This window comes from Priapulus caudatus, unplaced genomic scaffold (genome assembly GCF_000485595.1).
Source record: "Priapulus caudatus unplaced genomic scaffold, Priapulus_caudatus-5.0.1 Scaffold24, whole genome shotgun sequence".
Lineage (NCBI taxonomy): Eukaryota > Metazoa > Priapulida > Priapulimorpha > Priapulimorphida > Priapulidae > Priapulus > Priapulus caudatus.
Genome location: NW_014577085.1, coordinates 342,770 through 366,629, shown reverse-complemented (window position 1 = coordinate 366,629; position 23,860 = coordinate 342,770). Strand labels below are relative to the sequence as shown.

Sequence of the window (23,860 nt, the reverse complement as noted above, 5' to 3'; positions counted from 1 at the left end):
AGTGACAGTGACTGCGTGACACTGATGAGGGACGGTGACAGTGATGGGTGACGGTGACAGTGATGGGGGATAGTGACAGTGACGGTGACAGTGGTGGGGATGGTGACAGTGATGGGGAATGGTGACAGTAAGTGACTGTAATTATTGGAACGGTGACAGTGATGGGGGCTGGTGACAGCGGGGGGTGATGGGGGACGGTGACAGCGATTGGGGATGGTGACAGTGATTGGGGATGGTGACAGTGATGGGGGATGGTGACAGTGATGGGGGATGGTGACAGTGAGTGACTGTAATTGAAACGGTGACAATGATGGGGTGGGGTGATGGAGATAGAGGACGGTGACAGTGATAGAGGACGGTGACAGCAATACGGGGATGGTGGTGACGGGGAAGGGTGACTGACAGTGAAGGAGAAAGCGGGTGTGACAGAAATGGAAAACGGTCATAGTGATAGCGAATGGTGTCATTGAAAGGGGATGATAACAGTAATGTGAGAGTGACAGTGATGGGGAATGGTGATAGTGACGGTAAGGAGGTACACATAGGTGACAGTGACGGGTGGTATTACCAGGGATGCCGAGTCTCGTGACGGTGGAGGAGATAGGGATGGTGTTGGGGAGGGTAATGAGAGACCGTGATGACCTACTACATCAAGGCCCATCTAGTTCAATGAAGTGCAAGAATTTAATAATCAACGTTTATTTAATTTTAATCTATGGGAACCAACCAAGACAGCCTGACAGTTAACTGACAGACTTTGCACAAAGAAGCAAGTGTTTGTATTAGGGCTGCTGAACATTTTTATACAGTAGTAACTTCACAGCTTATCACCACAATCGTGGAAACTAAGCGAACGAAAGTATTAATCAATACCACAAACTTTCCCGGCAATAACGTCTTGTAGATCAATATGTGCACACTTATGTGATAAACTGACCTTCTACGTGGCACGACAGGAGTATTTCTATTGGAATCATCTGAAAGTCACCATGTGCATACGTAGTATACACTAGTATACACTAGTATACACTAGTATACACATATATATATATACATATATCAGGAGTGAATGAAAACAAATATAAATATATATGAACATGTGTAGATATGCTCGTGCTAATACTAATGAGAATCTTTACATTGATTCATTAATTCACAATCACCTAATTACTAATTTCGTTCCTAGTCAATACTCTAGTTAATTATAGATCTATAGCTGTCTCTATTGGTGGTTTCTTTCAAATGTTGTCATCATCAGTAATCAAACACTCCGCTTCTATTCAATAACTACATTGAGATAATTTGATAAAAGTTGCCGAATTCCTACTTCAACAAAACCACTTTTGGTTAGATAAATATTTTATATGGATCGATTAAATTTCAGGTAAAATATCTGCTTTGCGTTACGTACGCGTCTATTCTGTGGATGACGCACGTGATGCTCTATAGTCTATTACATGCTTACGGTCCACGAACTACTGATATAACTCTAGGGCCACTCCAGTGACTCCACCGTCTATTCAGCGCCGCTGTAATGAATTTCTCCTCTCATTCAGGCATTGAGGAAGATGACTGCACGCTAGTCTACGAGATGTACAGTGCCTCAGAATTTCCACTCCTACACGATTCAGCATTGGCATTCTACGAAGAAATTGGAAGCCAATGACGCTGCTCAGAGAGTTTATAAATGCCCAAATTAAAGCTGTGTAATGTAGTTAGCTATATAGTCGGCTTGCGTGCTACAGCATGGAAAAGTAGCCAATCTCACGACCAAACCACAATATCAATATCTTGAGGTGAAAACATGAAAGGCTTCAGTGCTACGCATGCAGTAGGTATTATACGGTGAAATTGACGCAGGCGTTGAGAAGAAAGGCATGAAATATGATAAAATAACGATTTTCTTGCATTAATTGCTGCTGCGGCCGACGTTTATACGCAGAGTCTTGCAAGAAAAAACTAAATCATTTGGCAAGGCATTTTCTCCTTGTACATCAGTGGCTCCGAGTGAGGCAATAAATTGATCACAGTAATAGCAGTAACTTGTGCACACTAACATTAGTGATTTGTGGCCATTGATTTGTGGAGATCGGGTGGCTTACTCCTGCACCCCGGCATGGATCGTCTGTTCCTACCGAGTCTGTAATTGCATTTGATCTGAGGAGGAACTGACTTGCTGTTGCTTGGCGCTACACTCACCAAATATTTGAAGAGGGTAGAGTTGCGATAATGTGTGTTCTTAGCTTATTAACGGCGCAGACGCCGTATTTGAAGGACATCTGCCAGCGAATGCCGTCAGTCACAATGTGTCACGGTGACTTTTAAATGTAATAAAGTGCAATATGGAGTGCAATGCTGCAAATATACTGTAAATTGCTAAAAATTTGCTACTGACACATTTAGGGAAATCGTTAGGTAACGATATAACATATATATTTGGGAATACATAACTTCTAACTACTAATACAAAATATTTTTGTATTAATAACATGTAAGAAACCTTATTTTGGGTTACGGCTAAGAGGAACATTATGACTAATGGCTCGCCTACAAGAGATTGAATTCCCTCAATAGCAGTAACGTTCTGCTAATCTAGTACAAGTGGTGCCACCTGACTGTCAAGGAAATTAATTCACATTTCATTACATTTAGAGCACAACTCACCAAAATTTCCAATGTTGACCATGGGTGTGCAATGTTGGTTATTGCTAAACTTATAATTACTCTCATAATTTAGTTAGCATTGGAGACTTTCTTTGCAGATCTAGGGTGTTCCGTAAATAGACAAATTCACATCTGATAACTTCTAAATAATGGAGAAATTTAAAAGCATCTGCGTTGAAATCAATTGTGGTAAAAAACAAGAATTTATATTGTGGTGTCCCATGCATGTACAGAAGGCAGCATCTCTGTCCTGTCAGCAAAACTGACCAACTGATGTAATCCTGACCTATGTTAGCAGACGTCACACACAGAAGCACGTGACACTTTTATATCCGCATTGCGTACACAATACATCAAAATACTGCTTATTGGAGAAACAATTAACCCACTGTTGACTGTGGGTGCATAGCATGTCAACACACATCAATTACTATACTGTTGTCCGAGGGTACTGGATATGTCAACACACTGATTATTGTGGAAGAGATGGTTTGAAAGCACTGTGAGAATAAAATGTGAACACTTACCAATTGAGCGAGAACTATGATGACTCCAACTTGCCTCATGAGGGTAGACTTGCCTCCCATGTTGGGACCGGTTACCAGCACCATGCTACTGTTGTCTTGCATTGAATCTTGCTCCTCACCTTCCAAATCCTATTGGCATGCAAAGTTCAATAATTTACCTACACAAAATTGTCATACGCCATAATTATTTTACACAATTATGTCAATATTATGTCACGGGAGTTCTAGTCTTTGTATCTAACTGCAATCCTAGTGTGTGAAATGACTATATATGAGTATTGTAAATAGGCTGGTATATTAACTAGGTGTACAAGAAATTGCGTACAAATCACCAAAAAATGAGCACTTCGGCAATGTATGGCTTATAATAAAGATGAGAGTATTTTTGCGGTTGCTGGTTACAGAAACGCCACTGAGACTTACATCCTTGGTTCCAATCACGCAGTGGTTTGGAATGTAGTCTTCTCCACTGTAGGTCTTACAGATGCACGGATGTCTTCCACTACGGATCTTAATAAATGGCTTAAATGGACAAATAGCACATTATAAACACATAGTAAATACTTAAAGAATGGCAAGTAATCATAACTGAAGGAGAGAATTGGCAAGAAAGAACGAATTTACTTTATTTACCTTATTTTTAAGAAAATTATTTTTTTAAGGATTTTTTCTAAGAGAATTTACGAAATCATACTTGGATGTCACTAGATGGCAGCACAAACTCTGGCCGGCACATGGGACCGTCTCCACACCGACTATAGTAGGCAAGAGTCAGCAACACATCGAAGACTGCCAGGCACTGTACCACTGCTTCCCACATCTTGTAACTGTGAACACAAACACATATTATATCGCAAGACAAATAATAGAAAGAATCAAATCCATTATGCAAACATATGCTTTTACTTAACCATTCTATACTTCTCAATCTCAAACCAACACTCTTCCTCACATTGCTTACAGTTGCTTTATCTCATGCACCTTCTACGAACACGGTAACACCAGAAAATCATCACCAACTACATTATCATTCGGCAAACATGCAGTAATGACTATAGTTGGATCTCTTCACTCACTGCTCGTCGAAGGTGTGGAAGATGGAGCGCATGCAGTCACGCAGCGCCGCGTGTCGCTGATCCTCTGCCGCCACCATGCGCGCAAGCAGGGCTTCAATCTCTCGTGTCCAGTAGCGCTTGAAGCCCTTCCGCTGCGACTTTAGTTCGTAGGCATCAGGGACCTTCTTCAGGGCAGACTCGGGCACCTCCAACTGGAAGCGATTGCGGCCAGTACCCCAGTACTCAACGTTCTGCAAAAGACAATGGAATACTTTAGGCGACAAAGCGTGGGGAGGTGGGAAAATAAACTGGAAGGTACGCTGCTTGCATAGTTAATTGCTAGTGCTTGAGGTGATTGGCATATATATAAACTGCAACAGGGAATGGTTAGCAGTCAATTTTACATACTTTTGCACCTAAAAGTTTCCTCTGTTTAGCGATGTAGTCATTCAAAGCTGTAGTTGTGTCGTTGATATCACAGACAGCACTGTCATATTCTGGTATCACACCTGTCAAGATATGATTGCAATTAAACACATGAATAAAAACACTGCCATTAAGGAAAGGCATACGAGTTTAAAGGCATAAGTTTATTTCGGGTCATATTCAACCATAACTGTCTATAGTCAACGAACGTAACTGTGCCATTATGACATATTGCTCGTTGACCTAAAATTCATTCTGCATCCAATACTCGTTTAGCCTTTAAAAGACTTTCACATTTGCTACACACCTTCAGTTGGCTCTATGACTCCCTTTGTACGAGCCCTTTCATGGTTAAATGCTTCCTGAAATACAGATGAAAAACAGATGATTTAAATACACTACACATTACCTTTAGTTTTTAATTTGAGTCAATATTATAATTGTTATCACACTGTTTAAACACATGCCATATGTATCAGGACACTTGCAAGGTAAGTTGAAATTTATTATGGCACTGAATATATTATGAATTGTTAATTAACATATCAAAGAGCAAGAATATATTAAATCACAACCAGAGTATAATTTTGGGGATTATTGTGGTACTTGGGATAGTAGTATGAGGTGGATTATAAATGCTTCACGAAGTTAATTACAAAATCAGAGAAGCACTCAAGCTGCAAGCAATCAGGTTCAAATCTTGTTTGTGACGCATGCGACCAATTATGGGTCCAATAAATGTGCCCATTTCATTACTATATTAGTTCAAATAACAGCACTGAAGGTGTATGTACCTAGTAGACCTATCTTTGTGACAATGATGATGCAATTATTTAAATGGCACTGAGAGCTATCACATCCTGCATTATAGTTTATCTTGATTAGGCAGGATTGTTTATCCACAAACACCATTCAATTACAGCCACGCAACCATTGTATTTTAGTCTGGTTCTGAGTCTCAATATTCCAATAGGTAATCAATCAGGATGCTTATAAGGATCCAGGTCTATATCATCCGGGATGCACAGATTACTCTGCCATCCACTTATACTGAGTATGGACCTGAGCATTATAGTGATCATCTAAAACAGAACATACGCTAAACGCAGACACCTGCTAAATATACAAAGTATTTTTAGAGTCATGGACCACTTTGAGAATCTGGTGAAAGCTACAGACCCCTCCACAGAAAAAGGCACATAAGCACATAAACACACAATTTTGCATACAATTGTGTTCACGGACCCCCTGAAGCCCATCCATGGTCCCCTTTGCATGGACCCCAGGTTAAGAACCCCTGCCCTAAAAGAATATATATAGTACTGGATTTAAACAAACGATAAACATAATAATGTAGTAATTAATTCACAGCACCTTGAAAAACTTTAACTGCATGCTTATGTCCGGCACTTTCCCACCATCCTCCGTAAAATTCACACAATGAGTCAGCAGCTTAGATCTGAAAAATCAAAATGTTTTAACTATAGCTATATATACTGTTGTACATTGCAGTATACATACGTCATGCACTCACATACACCTTCATGTCTTGTGAATCATTTTCAGACAAGTGCATTTTATATAGCGATATAGAATTGAAGCACAGTATTATGGTGAATATTAACATTATTTTCTGTACTGCAGTATACTTGGAATATTTGTCGATTTACAAGAACCAAATATAGGTTACTCTGAATAGATAAAGCAGTATTCTATGAGGATATAAAAAACGTTTGATCTACCTACTTTATGCACGAGACTTCGTCTGAATCAACTGTGGACTGACGACATTTTCTCAGAATTTTCATTGCCAATGCAAAACCTTCAAGTGTGGCTAGGAAGTCAGTTATTTTCTTTTTGCTATAGAAACAGAATAACATATTTTTTTTAAATATGCCCACAAAAATTTCATGACAATTATTGTCACCGAGATATGAAATGCAGAATGAAAAACAGCATACAGCAGCCTTTAACCAAGGGCACAGAACACGAGCTAATGCAACAGCCATACGTCAATAGCACTTCTGTTCTATCCTTACGATTTAATTAAGCTTTTTAGTAGAAAAAAACAATTGCTGTATATAGGAACAAATCATTATTGACCCTCAATGCAAAATTCAAAAGCACTGTATCTTTACAACTACATCGAACTTACGTGCGCATGATTTGTAACTTGCATGTTATATTTTATTTGTATGTCAAAATTGTGTGTGTAAAATTCCTTACTATAGTATAATAATGTGACTCACTTATAGTTATAAACAGCAAGAACTGCATGTCTAGACTGGTCCCGAGTCACCAAACTAATGCATGACTAACTCCAAACTAATTCATGACCAACTACAAACTAATTCATGACCAACTACAAACTAATGCAACTTCAATGACAATAAATCAGCAGAGTGGCAAAAAACTGCCACTCCTAAAAGTGCAAGGCAGAATGTGTGGTATTGTATGCAACTCAAGGAAACAAAATGTTTTACCTATTAGTTCATGAAATGTAGGTGTTATCTGTTTTATATATCACAGAGCAACAGAATAAAAAAGGTGGCAGTTTGATACACTGACATTAAATACAAGTTTACGATCAGTCATACCTGTAAGCACCATCATCAAAAAAAATTGCCCGACTGTCAGGATGGTTTTCGCTTCTCACTGCTGAACCCATGGTGTGGATTCTGCACGGGAAAAATCATTGTCATACAATTTCATCAGCATAACCAGTTGAAAATAACTTCCAAACTAATGAAATGATATTTTACACTATGACACGAACAAGTGAATAAATTGCCATACTTACTTAGCCAGGAACCGGTCAAAGTCTGGCAGCTTTGCCATCATCTCTCGCGCTTCATCCATCATAGCAACATTGTTAAGGATGTCGTCAATGGCATCCAAGCGATCATTGATGGACGCTGGGTTACACAGTGGTGCACACAGCCATTGTCTGAGAAGTCGTTTACCTAAAAACATGCAGTCATTTATAGTTGAGAGAATAAATATGATTTTGCCTACTAAAAAATGCAGAAAATTTTAAACTAATAAAAAGCACGTTACTCACGCAATGACTATACTGTGGACAGAGTATCAGTCGATAGATTAATCAATAATACTAAAATTTGTGATGACCGTTTGCCCCCATATGGGCTTTACATACCAAACGGAGTCTTGCATTGGTCCAGCCTTTCTATTAGCGTTCCTTCAATTGTACCAGAGACACTGTTTTCCAAAATGTCTAGGTTTCTCAATGTGATTCCATCAAGCACCTGCCCAAAGACAGATATGCGGCGCTTGATATTATCATTGCAATCCCCTTCTTCTTTATAAATTGCAGTTATCATATACAGCACTGAGTATATGACAGGGTCAAGATCTTATTAGAATGGGTGAACTAGCATGTAAACATAATGTTAAACACAACAACAAACACAGTTTTGCGGTTCTCAGCTAAGCATTAGAGATGAAAGAGTATAATTAACACACTAAACAAGAATCAAGACTATACCATGTGCTGTCGACCTGTGGCAAATGACACCCGAGATGTTTGTAGTCGATCAACTATGGCGTTCGGCTCTAGATCAAGTGGATGGTATTCCTCAAACGCTCTCATAGACAGTAATTCCTGTTCTAGGCAGCATCGTTGTAAATACCTGGTGCAAATAGTAACATAATATCAGGAGTAGATAATAGAGATTATACTATACTATAGACTCTATATTATCTACTCCTGATAATATATATATAATACATAACATAATATATATATATATATATATATTAATATATACAGGGTGGTCCACAACCTCAAATTCAAACATGTAACACTGGAAACTTTAGAAGAGTACTTTAGATATTATTTGAAATTATGTGCGCGAAGCCCACAGCAAGAGCGCAAAGAGTAAAGTCACTTGCGGCCGGGGTCCAGAAGCTCAGGGGTTTTAGATGCTCTCTGGCAGTCTGGTGCAATCTGAGCCTTATTTTGGAGCATTTTCGCACAAAATTTATGAGCTATATTTCAAAGTAAATTGGGTTGATTCAAGAGTCACGAGTGATGTGTCATTTGTGTTCATGTGTCAAGCCGATATATATAGCCATTATATTTTTAAAACAATAAAGGTTGTTTTGTGATGGTATAGAACATAACACGCCTTGCAAGCAAACTGAATTATTTCCAACTGTCATGAACGATAACCACACGCTGCTTTAGAGGTTAGACAGTATGACGGAGACGTACGTACCAGGTGCATGCTCCCAGAGCTCGTACAGCAAGCTCATGGTCAGTCGATGCTGTCATACCAATACTGTCTCCTGAAAGTAGATACCTTCTATGAAAACATTTTACTTAATACACTCTTCCTCAATGAAGTTATTACGAGATATGAAGTTGATTTCACAATTTTGTTGTCAATGAACCGACTCTTTACAGAGCCTCATTCCACACATTTATGTAGTAATATACATGTTCCTACACGGCCACGTTTGTACTGCGAGTTGTTCGCTAGCTTATGCCATTTCACCTCGTCATCGCATCCCGCGATCCGAGATTCTGACAAATACGAGAACGTCGCATTTCACCCACCATCCGAAATCATCTTCTTCAGCGTGTCTGGCCATGGGACGCCTTCCTGCTCGCCGCCGGCATCGGCCACAAAGTACTGCCCCTCGGCAAGATACTTCAGAGTCTTTGACGCTTCCCAGAACTCACTGCCGCTGTGGAGAGCGTCGCGCAGCGCCAGCGGGAGATTCTGCCGCAGCACTGCATCAGTCTTCTGCGATAGTTTCCCCTTCTCGTAGAGCAGCTAGGAACACATACACGATAGTGGTCACCTCATCGATTCACATGTGATAGGATGTAGAGATAGTGTCTATAGCTTGCTGCCTGCCAATGTCTATCAAGATAACTGTAAGGTATGTATCTATCAGGATACCTGATCAAGTTGTGGCTGGCTGGACGTTGTTTTTTTTTTTTTTACGAGCTCTCTATCAGCCTATAAACTATGTAACAGAAAACACAACATAATTCCATAACACAGACTAGACTGAATTCCATGTCTTGTTGAATTAAAACTATGGGAACATGCAACAGCATCAGAGGGCAAAGCAAACTGAAAACAAGTTAAAAAACAAAATGTTTTTTTTTAATTATTGATCAGTACCAACTATTTACCTGGGCAGGTGTGTAATGGGCAATCAGAGTCCTGAGTCTGGAACAATGCCTGTCATCTCTGAATTGCCCCATCTGTGAATACAAGAATTTTCAGTAAATAATGTTCAAATTATTAATTTCAAAATAATTTCAAACATTTATCGATTATGAACAACAGTAAAACAGGTCGCATCATGATCCATGGTGTGTAAAAAGATTGAATTCCCATTTCCATAGATGAAACTAGAATAGAGGGACTAATAATACCCCCCCCCCCCCGGCTTCGAGCTGTTATGGTGCCTGTATGTGTATTGTAGAATTTGTACGAACTTGGCAATTTGGCAACTGAAATCGCCAGTGTAAACGCAAAAGTCGCGCGTCCAACCGATCGATGGTAACGAGTCGGGAAATTAGAACACGTTCTAATTCACCGACTCGGAGCAGGCGAGTTGGATGTTTTTTAGTCAAGTGGCCAATCAGAGAACATCAATCAGGGGTGTGTCCCTCCAGTCTAGTGGGAGAGCTCGTTTTTGCTTTACGCGCCACGCTGGCGGCGTGTAATACATGCAAAAATGCGTATCCGCGTCGACCCGCGCACACGCTACGGGTCAAATGTTGAAACGTTTGCCTCCTCGCGGTCGATAACGTAAGAGCTTTGAACATATATAGAGAGGTTGGTAGAAAGAAGAAAAATGCCAACTTCACGGCATAAAATCATCAGTGTAAACCTTAGAAATCATCCACTAGACGGCGTTGGCATGTCATATATAACCAAATGGGTTTATTTACAGAAAACGGCCATTTTTTCCAAAAATGTCGGACAAAAAAAAATTCATCGCAGGTGCACATATACATTGGGTACTGGTGATGTGTAACAAATATTGTTGAAATCGGTCCAGTACCTTTAGAGGAGATGTCCGGACAAGTCTGGTGGCGGACAGACGGACAAACAGACAGACAGACAGACCATGCATGCAAGCGTTTCCAGAATACCACCCCCCTAACTTTGTTGGCGGGGGGTATAAAAATTCCACAAAACACACAAACAGGTCCTTATTCATGAATAGGGAAGGAGAAGCCTATAGTGGGTCAATTTTACAATTGTGATATATAGTGTGATAGTTGAATTACTATCGTGGAAACTATTGCAGTAATTGCTAAACTACTGAGATGCTGTTGATGTATTATCATACTGTGTTGCAGCAGGTCTCGTTTTGGTTTGCATTATTTACTAGAATAATACCCTGTCATTCCACTCACACACTTGTGCATAGCAAATTAACTAGTTGAGTGGACCTTACATAGATTAACTGGGGACCGGTTAAACTGTCTAAAAACGACGACGGAAGTGCCGGTAATGGTTTTCAGTCACATTTACATGTGAAAACCTCTCTTTAGCAGTAAATAAACCAACCTGTTGTTTTAAATGTTGCAACTATCAGATATGATCGATTGTTCAGTAAACTATCGGTGATAGATAACTTTGCGTTACTTTGTGTTCGATGCAATGCTATCAAACCAATCACTACAGCAATCGATCAATAGTTCGATGCATCATTAACTCCGCCCAACGGAGTTGGAGGAGGTTATGTTTTCGCTCTCGTGTGTTAGTGTGTTCGCACGATTGATATTAGCGCGGCGGTCGATCGATATCACCCAGCAAGCCAACGAGTCAGCTAGCCAGCGAGCCCAGCGAGCCAGCTCGTAACACATACATGTTACATGGGAGCGTGTACATGTCAGTACACTGGCGTATATCGTCGGTTATTCGTGTGTTCGTGAGTCGTATGGCGTATGGCGTATGTCGCTGGCGGAGGTATGCACTCCGTGAGTGCCCTCTGTCTAGTTACACTTGTATCGATGAAGTTTGCTGAAGGTCTAAGATATACGTAAGGTATATTCACATAATTACACCACTAAATTCTAAAGGTAATACTGCTGCCGGCCGCTGCCACCGACACCACCACCACCACCACCACTACTACTATGAATAATAATAAATAATAATAATCATAATAATAGGAGTAAACTCACATGAAACTTCCCAATGGATGTGTCAACAAAGCAGACACCATACAGACTCTCTCCTCCTGCACACTCGTCCAACTCCTGCATGTAAATAAAGAAATCAAGATTAGCATTCATCCGACTTGTTCCATGGGGAGTCTTATGGTACGATATATCACTGAATGATTGACCTAGACTGTTGGATAATGCTTTGGTTATTTCAAAATTAAATATGGAAAGCACGGCACCCACCCCCCGCCTCTTGATAAGCTGAGCTATATCAGAGGTCATAGACCCATCCTATTACCAGATGAAAACATACTAAAAATATCCCGCATACATTGATGGGTACAGGTATACACTAAATGCAACACAACAATGAGCTGAAAGTCTTGACAACGAGACGCTCGCGCGGGCACGGCCACGAGGCGGAAACCGCGAGCCGGCCAAGAGACGCTCACGCGTGGCCGCGGATGCGAGACGCTCGCGAGGCCACGAGGCGCTCGAGCAGGCGCGGATGCGAGGCGCTCGCACGGGCACGGATGTGAGACGCTTGCAAGGACACGAGTCACTCGCGAGGCGACGAGGCGCTCGCGAGGCCACGAGGCGCTCGCGCGGACACGAGGCGCTCGAGCAGGCGCGGATGCGAGGCGCTCGCACGGGCACGGATGTGAGACGCTTTCAAAGACACGAGTCACTCGGGAAGCAACGAGGCGCTTGAGCGGATGCGAGACGCTCGCGCGGATGTGACGCTCGCAAGGACACGAGTCACTCGCGAGGCCACGAGGCCACGAGACGCTCGCGAGGACACGAGGCGGACACCGCGAGGCTGCGAGCGCCGTGTCTCACCTTCTCGGCGACGGCGAGCAGATAGCTGCTGTCAGCCTCGGACGGATCGCCGTCAATCACGCTGTACGTCCTTGTTCCCTGCGACGTCACGCGGCATATCTCTCGCTTCACGACCTTGTCGAACTTGGTTGGCGCTCGTGCCACTGCGAAGAAAGTGCACGTTTGCAATCGCTCGTTCACGTGACGGCTAACGAAAGCCGGCAGACGACCGCGCGAACTCACTGCGACTGCACTGGACCGATAACGCAGTGGCTGTTCAGAGATCGTGCTGAACATTTTCGCGCATTTAAGAACAATCTTGGCGACAGATAATTTGTGGGACAGGATCAAAGTGCTAAAAGATTAACCTATGCCTCAGAGCGCATCAGTGGTCTAATAATAGAATGTGGGAAACAGAGACAATTAAGCTCTTACACTGACTGTATTGTAAAAAATGAGTAACTGTCAATTCGTTTAATCAGAACTTGTGATTTACAGGTCGACCACCGCAGTTAGACATCCAGTGACAGTAAACTGACAGCAGATTTTGCACGATCGTAGTGTTTATACGACTTGTACTTTGCTTGCAACGCTCGTCCATCATTGACGGTGTCTCCGTCTGTTCAACTCTAGCCACACGATAGCCTTTTCGTATCAGGGTGTCAGCATAGCGGCCATAGGCGATCTCAGGAAAACCCGAGTGGGCATACTGTCCCTGTAACGTTTGAGCTCTCATCACAATCAAACTCTACACAGTAGACATATTATTGAGGCACACTGAGAAGAGCTATAGAAAAACACAGGTTCAGGAAATTTTCTTCAGGAGTCCCAAATATGGCAGGAGTACTAATCCGGGGCATGTAATGAAGACAAAAGAATTAAGGGTACACTCAGGGTTGTAGGTTAAATTTTGTCAAAATTTCAATACCCATTTTTATTTGATAGATGGCGCCTCTGGGCAGCTATCTATGTGGTCTCCCAAACAGTACAAAATCCCTGTGTATTTCCACATATGGTTTTGTGCATCTTTTTAACTTTTTTTCCTTAAATACAGCATTTAAAAAATTCCAGGTACTCTTTACTAGTGCATACTATGAACAATGTAGGGCTAAACGTTTAGGTTCCCAACCTTTGCTGTTTCTGAGGAATATGGGAAAAATCATTTTTCAACCTTTTTACAATTTTTGCTGTCATGTAATTAGCGAGCAAGTTTCTGTGATTATTTTCACGATGAGCGTAGAAAGATATCTCTTTTATTAAATAAATGTGTTTGATTGGATTTGATGAGATTTGGTTGTAATGCCCTTCACATTGGTACCGGTCCGTAACGCTGAGTGTATCCTCAAGACAAGGGAATGAGAGATAAGAAATAATACACTAATCCATAACCTATCTACTAAAACTGGGAATAAGATATGGATTCCAAATTATTATTAAACACAATAAAATAATTTCACGAGATTTGAAGGAAGGGAACATTCTAAGACTAACCTTCATAAAGACTAGTCCCAATTCATTTACTGCTGTAACAGCATCCATGTGATAGAGTTCATAGAACTTTCCAACCTAGTTGTGTAAAAAAAATATGGATTTGTCTATATAAACCTGAAGAGCATATAGTATATGATATTAATTTTATTATTATATAATTTTAAAATGTAATACACTGAAGGACAGTAAGGTTATATACTATATGATGTAAGTAGAAAGATATTGGGTGTATCACTGGGGGAACTATATACACAAGTGGTAACTGAAATACAAATATGTCCAGAAAACTTACCTTGAAAAACAGGATTGTGTCAAAATGGTTGCTCTTCATTCCCCACCACTGCCGTAATGCCTATGAACATATTACGAAATATCAATAACCAACAATCACCCCTATTACACATTTACTCTAGGCTTGAAGAAGGATGGAGAGAGATATAGCTAAACTCTGTATAGTTCAGTGGTAAACAACTTGGCACTTTAAACTGTGGTGTACTATTATATATAAATTCCATATATCAACTATAAATATAGAAACATAAGTATATACAATGAGATCTCAAAAATCTCAGATAAAAAGCCACCATAACCAACATAACGCCCTTAAACGTCAGAGAGCAAGACATAGACATATTCCAATTTGGAAATAGTATCTTACAGGAGTTGCTGTCTTTAGGAAATGCTCAGGAACATATAATGTCCTCGGATCATAGTCAAGATCATTACGGAACCGTTTCTGACCATCCCTGCAAATAAGCAGTTATATCAATTTTCACAAAATTGCACTTTTTAACACAATTTCATAATTTTTTGTTTAAATCACAACTAAATATTATTCCTTCCAACAATTATAATGATTGAATGGTATGATTTAATATCAAATATCAACTGTAAAATATTCTATAGTCATAAAAATACAGTTCACAAACATCTGGAACAGGCTGCCGTTTGCCAATCTTGTAAACAGACTGGCATGGTGAACAGCCATCTATAGCTCTAGCTAATTAGCATTCCAATAGGCCATTCTAAATATATAATACTCAGTAATAAAGTGCTGCAAAGGCAACATTTTGGTATGCACGATAACACGGCACGTATAAAGTATATAAGCTTGATGGATCAAGCAACAATATCCAAGAGGGGCACGATTAAATTGCTCAAGTGGATAGCTCAATTAGTTATTAGGCCATTCATTTTTTACTCTATATTATCCGGTCAATTGTTCATCGCAATCTGTTAGGTTGAAACGTTCTCAATCTATCCCCCTAACAGCAGGGATTCATACCACCCCCACAATAATGTACCGGTATTTGATGGTAAAATCCTACAATGAAGAAGGAAATATAGGTGAGAAATAGGATCAGATTGAACACAACAGCTGCTATGATTGACTAATGGCTCTCAATAGCAAAATGTGCCATACCTTATCTTCGAATCCTGTAGGAAGTCGAGACTGAGATGAGCAAATTTTCCCTCTCCTTTCTGGTTTTCTCCATCAGTTACGGAAGGTGACTGCACAGAATCACAATGATTGCCATGACCATAATATTAGTTACAATGAAAGTGTCAATGACACTGTCCTGACTGTAGCTCACCACAAAAAAGGACACAAATGAGTGAGTGATAAGAAGTCAGTTCTAATTGAGCAACCATCGACGTACATTATAGAAACGAAGAGTATATATGGGAGAACTCCCATTATATACTCTTGATAATTATATGTGTAATTTTTTATGTGAAAATAAATGTTTGAGATGTGAAAGTCTGAGATGTGGGCGAGTGATGGCGTTACACCTGAATGATCGCCATTTAACGTTATAATATTCAGATTTAGGCACTGCCTAAAAGCGGAGCTCCCGATGTGTAACGTGTAAGATTGAGAGGATACGCTTATTCCACGTAGCTGCTATATACCACGTGACAATGGTGTTTCCCTGCCCATAACACAACTTTTGTCAAAGGTTAATTGGTTGCATGGAAGTATTTACTTCCTATGAGTTTTTCTAGGCGGTAGCACACGGTTGCCATCTGTATATCGCAATAATAATTTATAAACCAAAATGAATCACAATTTGTGACGGTAGATGGCGCTATACCCGCTTTGATGTTTCTTAGCGATGGCGTTAGAAATAAATAGGTTATGCTGCGTTCTGACATGTTTTGTAAAACTTTACTCTAATATAGACGTTTTATCGGCAGGGTGGAGAGGAAATACCAATTTTGCATTAAAGATATTGTCAATGAAATCTTGTAAAACGAACCAGACGAGTGTGACACCACACTGTTATCTGCGTGTCTATATAATATGCTATATAATTGCCAAAACCTATTTAATTTGCATAATTTTTTTTTTAAATATCAAAATCCCTGGCCCTTATTCATTCACATACCAAAAATGAGCAAAATCCGTTAAACCTGAACTGACTAATGGCAATTCCCATTTTTGCTAAAAAATTGCCGTGGCTCGAAAGTACGTCGACTGGTGTGCTCCAAAATAGGACGTTCAAACCTCTCCCATAGCAGTAACAACTATACCCAATTTCAAACATGTAGGTGAAACGGTTCCTGAGTTATCGTTGACCGTAGCCAAATGTTGACGGAAGGACGGAAGGACAGACGGACGTACGACGGACGACGACCCATGGCAATAGTACTTCCTAGTGAATTTGCAGCTAAAATGATAATATTCTGTAATCAAAATATCCTGTTACTAGACACACATACTACAATGTATGTACACAACGTAAAGATGCAATTACCTCAGGTGCGGAAAAGAGCGACAGTCGATTCTTCGTCCCACTGCTGACTGTAGGGGTTGTCTTTATTCTATCACTAGATGGCGTTGATGGCAGAATCCTTCTATCAGGTGTTTTCATATCATCGAGGTGGTTATTTGTTATCATTTTTGCTTTGCCAGCAGATACCGAACGTCCTCCGGCTGGCTTCCTTCGCTTCTTGATGAATTTAATAAAACACGTGTAATATATAAGCTATCGACAAGAAAAGTTGAGCAAACACAATTTACCCAACGGAGCATATACAGGATACATGGGAATAAGAACACATAATTATCTTACAAACTCGCACATAATTTTGCAAGAGAACTACTTGATTCCAATGCTAGGATAGAACAGGGTCAGATACACAGAGCACAGTTGACGATGTACATATAGCCGCCACCACTAATAGAACAGGTGAATCCCCATTTAAACCACATACACGAGATTGGTCCTTAACAAAACTGAAGTAGGTAGAACAACAACAACAACAACAACACCAGAGCCACAGTATGCAGACAGCAGCAGAAAAACATTATTCGTCTCAAGTAATACACAACTACATTACAGAGTAGCATATTCTGATCTCATTCAGGAATAGCAGGAGAGATCAAAATCACGGCCTGTGGGTTTAGAACTTCAGGCCATGGTTGCTGCCCTTACTTGCTGTGGTACACATAATAATCTGGTTAATATCCACAGCAAGTTGTCATGGCTACCCTACCAGGTTTGCTTCCACGCTCTTCCCATAAATTCCAGGCTGTGAACATCACTTGTCTTACATAAAAAACTGCTGAATGCTGATGAATACCATGTTTTCCTTGATGCCCCCTCCAACTTGCCACCGTCGCGTATAATTCCTGATTTCTACCAAGACAACACTTGCCTTGCCCTTAAAAAACTGAAATTCGATCCCTGTAGCTGCTTGGCCAGAACCTAAAATACTACCACCAGAGAAGAATTAAGGCTGTACCTTTACGGGGGATTCGTCATCAGTTGGGGTTTCCTTCTCAGAAGACTCACTACTCTCATCTACTCCACTGCTGCATGACTGATCACTGCTCTCTACCGAGTCATCCACAGGTTTGTATTCGTTTTCTAGTAAACAACACATGCAAGACAATTTCATTTATGCAATAATTATGCTGCAGTATTCACTGCATTTCTTAGGCACAGAAAATATGTGGCATTATGATGCAATTCCCTTATAAATATGGGCAAATGTGTGACACATAATTCATGTAAACTTGCATGTAAAGTACAGTAGGGATACCTGAAACAAGCCAGTACTACAGTCTACATACCTTGTATTTCACATATAAAGGAACATTTGATAACAAAATGAAAAAAAATCATTGATGACATTACTTTACATGCTATGGAATATAAAGGTTTCATTTTTAACAGCAATATGGTAGTCATATATTATTAGTGTTGTCAATCGGTTGTAATTTCGTAATCGATCATCGGTTGGACCCAATTAACCGACGATTGGTTACAATCGGTTACTCGGGGTGTTGAATGCCCACGTTTGCTTAACGTCGTGTGCATGTACGTGTGTGCATGTATATACTTGTTTAGCCAGCGTATAAAATCCCTAGTGTGTCCTAGGCTTTAGCCCCTCAACAGGAAGTAACTACGGCGAATGTCGGGTGATTCCCGAACTAAAATGGCGATGATATCTCTGATTTTCATCACTTTTCCAAGTTTTCTTGTTCAAGTTTAACATTTATTTCGATTATTATTATTATTTTTTTTTTTTTTTTCGATGAAATTGATTACAGATTTTGATAACCAAGCGCTTGGTTCGAGCCACTGATCAACCGATGATCGAGTATAATCGATGATCGTGACATCACTATATATTATGCAGTAATATTTGTAATTCCCAATCTCATCTGCATAATTACCCGATTCACTGTCACTGGCGGCAATTATTCGTCTGCGCTTGGAAGACTTTTCTTTCCTGGCTGATCCTTTTCTTCTCTTTCTGTGACTTCCCTACATATACATAAAAATGTTAAATGCTATCACAAAGGAATATTAGTTAAGGACAAAATAGCACTTTATGTATAAATAATTGCATATTATTCATGTGGCCGTACCTATGACATCAACAGTCTAGAATTTAATGTATCTTTTATCAAATCAAATCAACAGCATTGATGTAGGCATAATATGGTTCATCTGCCTGGATTGACATTTAACAAAACACCGACTTCTTTACCGATGCGATATTAAAGTTTTAAAGCAATTTGAAACCTGCCTGCATGTTAGTAGCATCATCATCTTGGTTGCTAGTCACATGATTTTCTTTGCTATCGTCGTCACTGCCACCGTCTTCTATATAAACAAGAACTCTTAATTGTAACATGCTCAACCCATTCGCTGCTAAAATGCCAAGTATGGTTTAGCACATCTACCATTTAATTTGACATCTATTATAGTGTAACTATCAGAAGTGTTAGTTATCCCACTTCTGACACCATGTAATGTCGCTCTTGCTGGGACATTCTATTAGGAACCACGCTAGGAGATAACTACTAAGTCAGCCATGTACGTTAGGAGAGAGAGAACATGCTCTTCTGTTTATTAGCGGTGGCAGCACTTTACGATACATCACACCTAAACTAACAAATATCCAACATAATCTGCCACATACAGATCTTGGTCTAATTTATGCACTCGTTTGACACAATTAACAGGCGAAAGTCACTTGCTTACCGTCCATGTCCATGAGGCTGTCGTCATCACCATCATCATCTGATGAAGCCTTGCAAACAACTAGCGATTCTAGCCTTTCCTCAGCTCCTAAGCTTAACGCCTTCTCTGCCTGTAGACAACCCCTCTTCCATTTGGGGTCTCCGCTGAAACACAGCCCACCACGCCTTGCCTCCGCACTATCAGTTCCCTTAAACTCCCTCACGAACCTGGATAACACAAGATAATAATTAATAGTAGTGATGGGAATCGGTTGGAATTTCATAATCGATTATCGGTTTCCCTTAACTGATCGATAATCGATTATAATCCGATAATCGGTTAATAATAGCATAGATTTAATTTAATCTTACTTTGTATATATACAATTATACATAGCATTCAATATTATCATGTTTTATGATCATGTATCAACTCTGTGAAGGTTGCTGTATGTATATCAATGTCTGTTCCTAAACAGTATTTAATCAATTTAAAAAGAAATGGTTTAAATGCCTTTATTAAAACATTAAAAGTTTTAAACAAACATGATCAAGACTTGTTCTTGTTCTCATACAAAGACACTGTCCAATTTGTCCATGTCTATAAGTACACTAGTACAGCTCTGCAATCAGACAGGACCTATGTTAACAGTAACATTAGCATTAACCTTACGTTTCTGACAACGGGCCCCTGCAGGACTTGTGCTCTACTTGTCATATCAATTCACACATCGTGAGTACAGTTCCTTGTTTGTTTGTTTTGGTGTTTCCGATAATCGATTATTTGTTTTCAAAATTGATTATCGAATTTGAGACTATAATCGATCAATTTTCGATTATAATCGATCATCGGGACATCACTAATTAATAGCTTCTATCCATAATTCAGACCATTTCTAATAATTATATATTGTCAAGGTTCTCTTAAGAAATTTCAGAAGGCAAGTCATTTATGGACAGATGGGGAAAGTCCAGGAGAGAGTTGTATCAATTAGAGTCAATTGCATGTCAGAAGTGTTCCAATACAACACAGGTAAGCTCGATCAGTTAGAATATGTATACGTATCATATATGTATAAAAAGCTGTGAAAACACTGCATGACTGTTTTGAAATTGTCAACAGTAAACACAGCTGTGAATTACTTCACGTCGATTATGGAATCAAGGCACGTATGAGGATTTATGGGATGTTGCAAATTAGCTCATTAACTTCAGATTTAAAGGCATATGTCTCAGACCCTACATGCAATAAAGGCCTGGAAAGAACCCTGATTATGTTATTACATTGAAATGCTCTGCAGACAGGATTGGAAAGCGAGTTCTTTTACTGGTAGGTAGCCCAACAAAATTCAAATGTCAGAGCATCAAAATAAATGGACTTTGTACTACAACACTATATATATACTTGTTACCTTTGTTTCACCCATGCTCTGGAAGGTGGTTCATCAAAGAATTGCACATGAACTTCTGTATTTTTTCCTGGTTGGAAACACCTCTTCTTGTTAGGGTGATTACATATGAGGGCTGGCCACCAAGGATAGCCTTCCAATTTTGCCCACACTAATTCTCCTACTTGAGGTACGGAAGCTGCAAAAGTCATGCATGATGATCTGAATAAAATCGACCTGTTACAAATGATCCAAAAAGAAACATGTATACTAATGTCATCTATCTGTATTGATATTTGAAACGAACTGGACATAGCCCGTAACATCAATATTATTGCCTTTCAATTGCCGGTTTTGGCACGCACTGGTGCCATATCTAACCTGCAGTATTGCACTCCATATGTCACAATGAATTACACTTCTGGATGGCAGCTACTGCGACATACGGCTACACTACAGAATCAGATTAAAGGCATAATAAGCCCATGGATTGATTATGCAATGTTGACAAATGCTAGAGTAACTGGCACCTTGTGTAGTTAATAAGTACGTAATCTTATAGCCAAACGTGTATTAGTTTGTCCAATATCACTGCTGGTTACATTACAAACAAGACTTGAAATCGGTTGTTGATATGTATCAACGTATCGTTTACGTGCCGTAAATGTCATCCAGGAGTCAAGCGATGACGTAAACATTTGTGCGGCCCGTATGTTTTGGACGCCAGATTAAATGGAGGTGTCAGCGGTGTAACCACGGCCACGGACTAAACATGGAAATGGAGTAAAACACACGTACTAATCACGCACGCACGTGGACAGCCCTGCCAAAAAGTTCCTTATCACGAGCGTCCATGTTTACGAAATCACTGATGATAGTATTGCGTACAACCGGCCGCGTATGCGTGCGAAAATGTCCGGTCCACTATAAATCTGTATCACACCCGCTTCGCCGGCAGCAGTTTGAAACTGTAAACAACTGATTTTTGGACTGCGGGTTTCAATTTAATAGACATTTCTTAGTAACCAGCAGTAATAATTTGGACAAACTAATAGTAATACGCGTTTGGATGTAAGGTTATGTACTTATTAACTACACAAGGTGCCAGTTACTCAAGCATTCGTCAATATTGCATAAGCAATGGGCTTATTATACCTTTAAGCATGCTCAACAATTTACTATTTGTTTCAACAGCAGGTAATGTTGCCTATAGGCCATTCGTGTACAGCTGTGTTGGGATGACGATCGAGGTAATGTACGTGTGTATATGTTCGTGCGTGCGCAATCGCGCGCGTGTGCGTAAATTATTGTGGGCTTAATTGTGCTCGTGCTAGTATGTGATGGCTATATCGCCGATCATCCCCCCCCCACTCCTCGGTACGGATTTACGCCCCTGATCCTGTGATAGTAATACTACTAGTACTACTAGTAGTAGTACTATTACTTAGTATTACTAGAGTAGTAATACATTATTACACAGGCCCGGCGGGCCTGTAAATTTTCAAACTAATTTCTACCCCTGTAATTGCAGTTGTAATGAAACATGGTCACGATCTTGAATTATTTTCATACTCACCCTTTCCTGATGCTGGCAGTGGCTCGGTACGTTTAGAGATTTTATTTCCAGTGGAAGTGGAAGTGGACGGTGTACCTGGGCCTGGATTATTTTTCTCTACATACGACTTTTTCACGTTTTCCTCGGGAGATCGGCTCTTGATTTCCTTATTATTCGAGCCATTCAACTTCTGCTCTTTTGGAGATACCGTCTTAGTAAAATACTTGAATAAAGTGTTGGGTTTTGACATTTCTGCAAAATTACACAAATCAAAATGCAATCGAACACACCACGATACACATGCCGCAGTGAAAGTTGGTTGTTGTGGCGGTGTTTAGAAATACCATTTAGCAATTTGGGGGTGGGTCCGTAACTCATGGGATCTGAATATTGTCGGTGTTATAGCAGTTACACATCAAACCCTTAAGATAGCACACTAAATACAATATTTTAATAGAAAATTCCGAACTTTAGTAGTCACAGTTTAATAAGTAACAATAGGCTTCGGATGTGATCAATGAGAGCCCACGTAATTAATAGACTGTTCCATATACCGGAACCGGAAATACCAAGTGGCGGGAAAATTCCGATTGTTTAGCCGGTCATTCGATAGTCTAAGGCGTTTGCGGCAGGGTGTTTCTAGAAAAAATTAGATATCTGCAAAAAATTTAATGCATAGATCTTATACAATTAATCATTAAAATTTAATATTAAGTGCTAGCTTTTTTTAGTTAGCATGTATATTACATCTACTGACAGGCTAAATATCAGGCCAACCAGATTTATCACGTGACAGAAAAGCCCGCGAAACTTGCCTTTGTTTACATCATGGACGTCGTACCCTGATATTTTTACTGGTGAATTGCTACTAGGTTTCGCACGTTTCATTAGTACTGATGGTATTGTAGAGAATGTTAACTACAGGTAGAAGTACACCATAAGATGGAGAACTTCCAGAAAATTGAGAAGATTGGCGAAGGCACTTATGGCGTCGTCTATAAAGCTAAAGATAGGACAACCGGCCTCATGGTGGCACTGAAAAAAATCAGACTTGACACGTAAGCAGTTCTGCGTTTGTTACAGCACTAGTAAATTATAGTTGCACTGTCAATGAGTTCCACAAAGTCAACAAATATATATATTAGGATATATACGTTCTAGGAGATCATTACCCCCAGTCCCTAGACACAGTGTCAGGGACGCTCATACTCATACCCAGCTAACAAAGTAATGTTCCTTGAATGTTATGGGAATGTTTCTTTTAGGTTAGCAGAACATTATTCAGTAACGTTCT

General features: G+C 39.9%; 2 protein-coding genes across 3 annotated transcripts in view; one reads left to right on the top strand and one right to left on the bottom strand.

Moving 5' to 3' along the window:
• LOC106813892 (DNA mismatch repair protein Msh6-like) overlaps nucleotides 1–23,021 on the bottom strand; it is a 61,389-nt gene extending 38,368 nt beyond the window's left edge. The window contains exons 1-29 of one of the 2 annotated variants that reach the window (XM_014818139.1): nucleotides 22,588–23,021; nucleotides 21,036–21,210; nucleotides 19,646–19,851; nucleotides 19,188–19,264; nucleotides 18,832–18,922; nucleotides 17,895–18,019; nucleotides 16,904–17,098; nucleotides 15,568–15,656; nucleotides 14,803–14,890; nucleotides 14,437–14,496; nucleotides 14,145–14,219; nucleotides 13,233–13,368; nucleotides 12,675–12,817; nucleotides 11,853–11,927; nucleotides 9,840–9,911; nucleotides 9,252–9,471; nucleotides 8,911–8,980; nucleotides 8,178–8,322; nucleotides 7,830–7,938; nucleotides 7,473–7,635; nucleotides 7,270–7,350; nucleotides 6,419–6,532; nucleotides 6,047–6,131; nucleotides 4,980–5,034; nucleotides 4,655–4,755; nucleotides 4,268–4,497; nucleotides 3,886–4,018; nucleotides 3,615–3,713; nucleotides 3,192–3,320 (exon numbers count right to left, since the gene is read on the bottom strand). In XM_014818139.1, the coding sequence (XP_014673625.1) occupies nucleotides 3,192–3,320; nucleotides 3,615–3,713; nucleotides 3,886–4,018; nucleotides 4,268–4,497; nucleotides 4,655–4,755; nucleotides 4,980–5,034; nucleotides 6,047–6,131; nucleotides 6,419–6,532; nucleotides 7,270–7,350; nucleotides 7,473–7,635; nucleotides 7,830–7,938; nucleotides 8,178–8,322; nucleotides 8,911–8,980; nucleotides 9,252–9,471; nucleotides 9,840–9,911; nucleotides 11,853–11,927; nucleotides 12,675–12,817; nucleotides 13,233–13,368; nucleotides 14,145–14,219; nucleotides 14,437–14,496; nucleotides 14,803–14,890; nucleotides 15,568–15,656; nucleotides 16,904–17,098; nucleotides 17,895–18,019; nucleotides 18,832–18,922; nucleotides 19,188–19,264; nucleotides 19,646–19,851; nucleotides 21,036–21,210; nucleotides 22,588–22,816 (3,570 nt within the window). In that variant the 5' untranslated portion in view covers nucleotides 22,817–23,021. The remainder of the gene's footprint in view (nucleotides 1–3,191; nucleotides 3,321–3,614; nucleotides 3,714–3,885; nucleotides 4,019–4,267; nucleotides 4,498–4,654; nucleotides 4,756–4,979; nucleotides 5,035–6,046; nucleotides 6,132–6,418; nucleotides 6,533–7,269; nucleotides 7,351–7,472; nucleotides 7,636–7,829; nucleotides 7,939–8,177; nucleotides 8,323–8,910; nucleotides 8,981–9,251; nucleotides 9,472–9,839; nucleotides 9,912–11,852; nucleotides 11,928–12,674; nucleotides 12,818–13,232; nucleotides 13,369–14,144; nucleotides 14,220–14,436; nucleotides 14,497–14,802; nucleotides 14,891–15,567; nucleotides 15,657–16,903; nucleotides 17,099–17,894; nucleotides 18,020–18,831; nucleotides 18,923–19,187; nucleotides 19,265–19,645; nucleotides 19,852–21,035; nucleotides 21,211–22,587) is intronic. The other variant, XM_014818146.1, reaches the window with a different exon arrangement.
• Nucleotides 23,022–23,366: 345 nt separating this feature from the next.
• LOC106813909 (cyclin-dependent kinase 2-like) overlaps nucleotides 23,367–23,860 on the top strand; it is a 13,281-nt gene continuing 12,787 nt past the window's right edge. Inside the window, exon 1 of the mRNA XM_014818156.1 lies at nucleotides 23,367–23,624. Within this exon, the coding sequence (XP_014673642.1) occupies nucleotides 23,509–23,624 (116 nt within the window). The 5' untranslated portion in view covers nucleotides 23,367–23,508. The remainder of the gene's footprint in view (nucleotides 23,625–23,860) is intronic.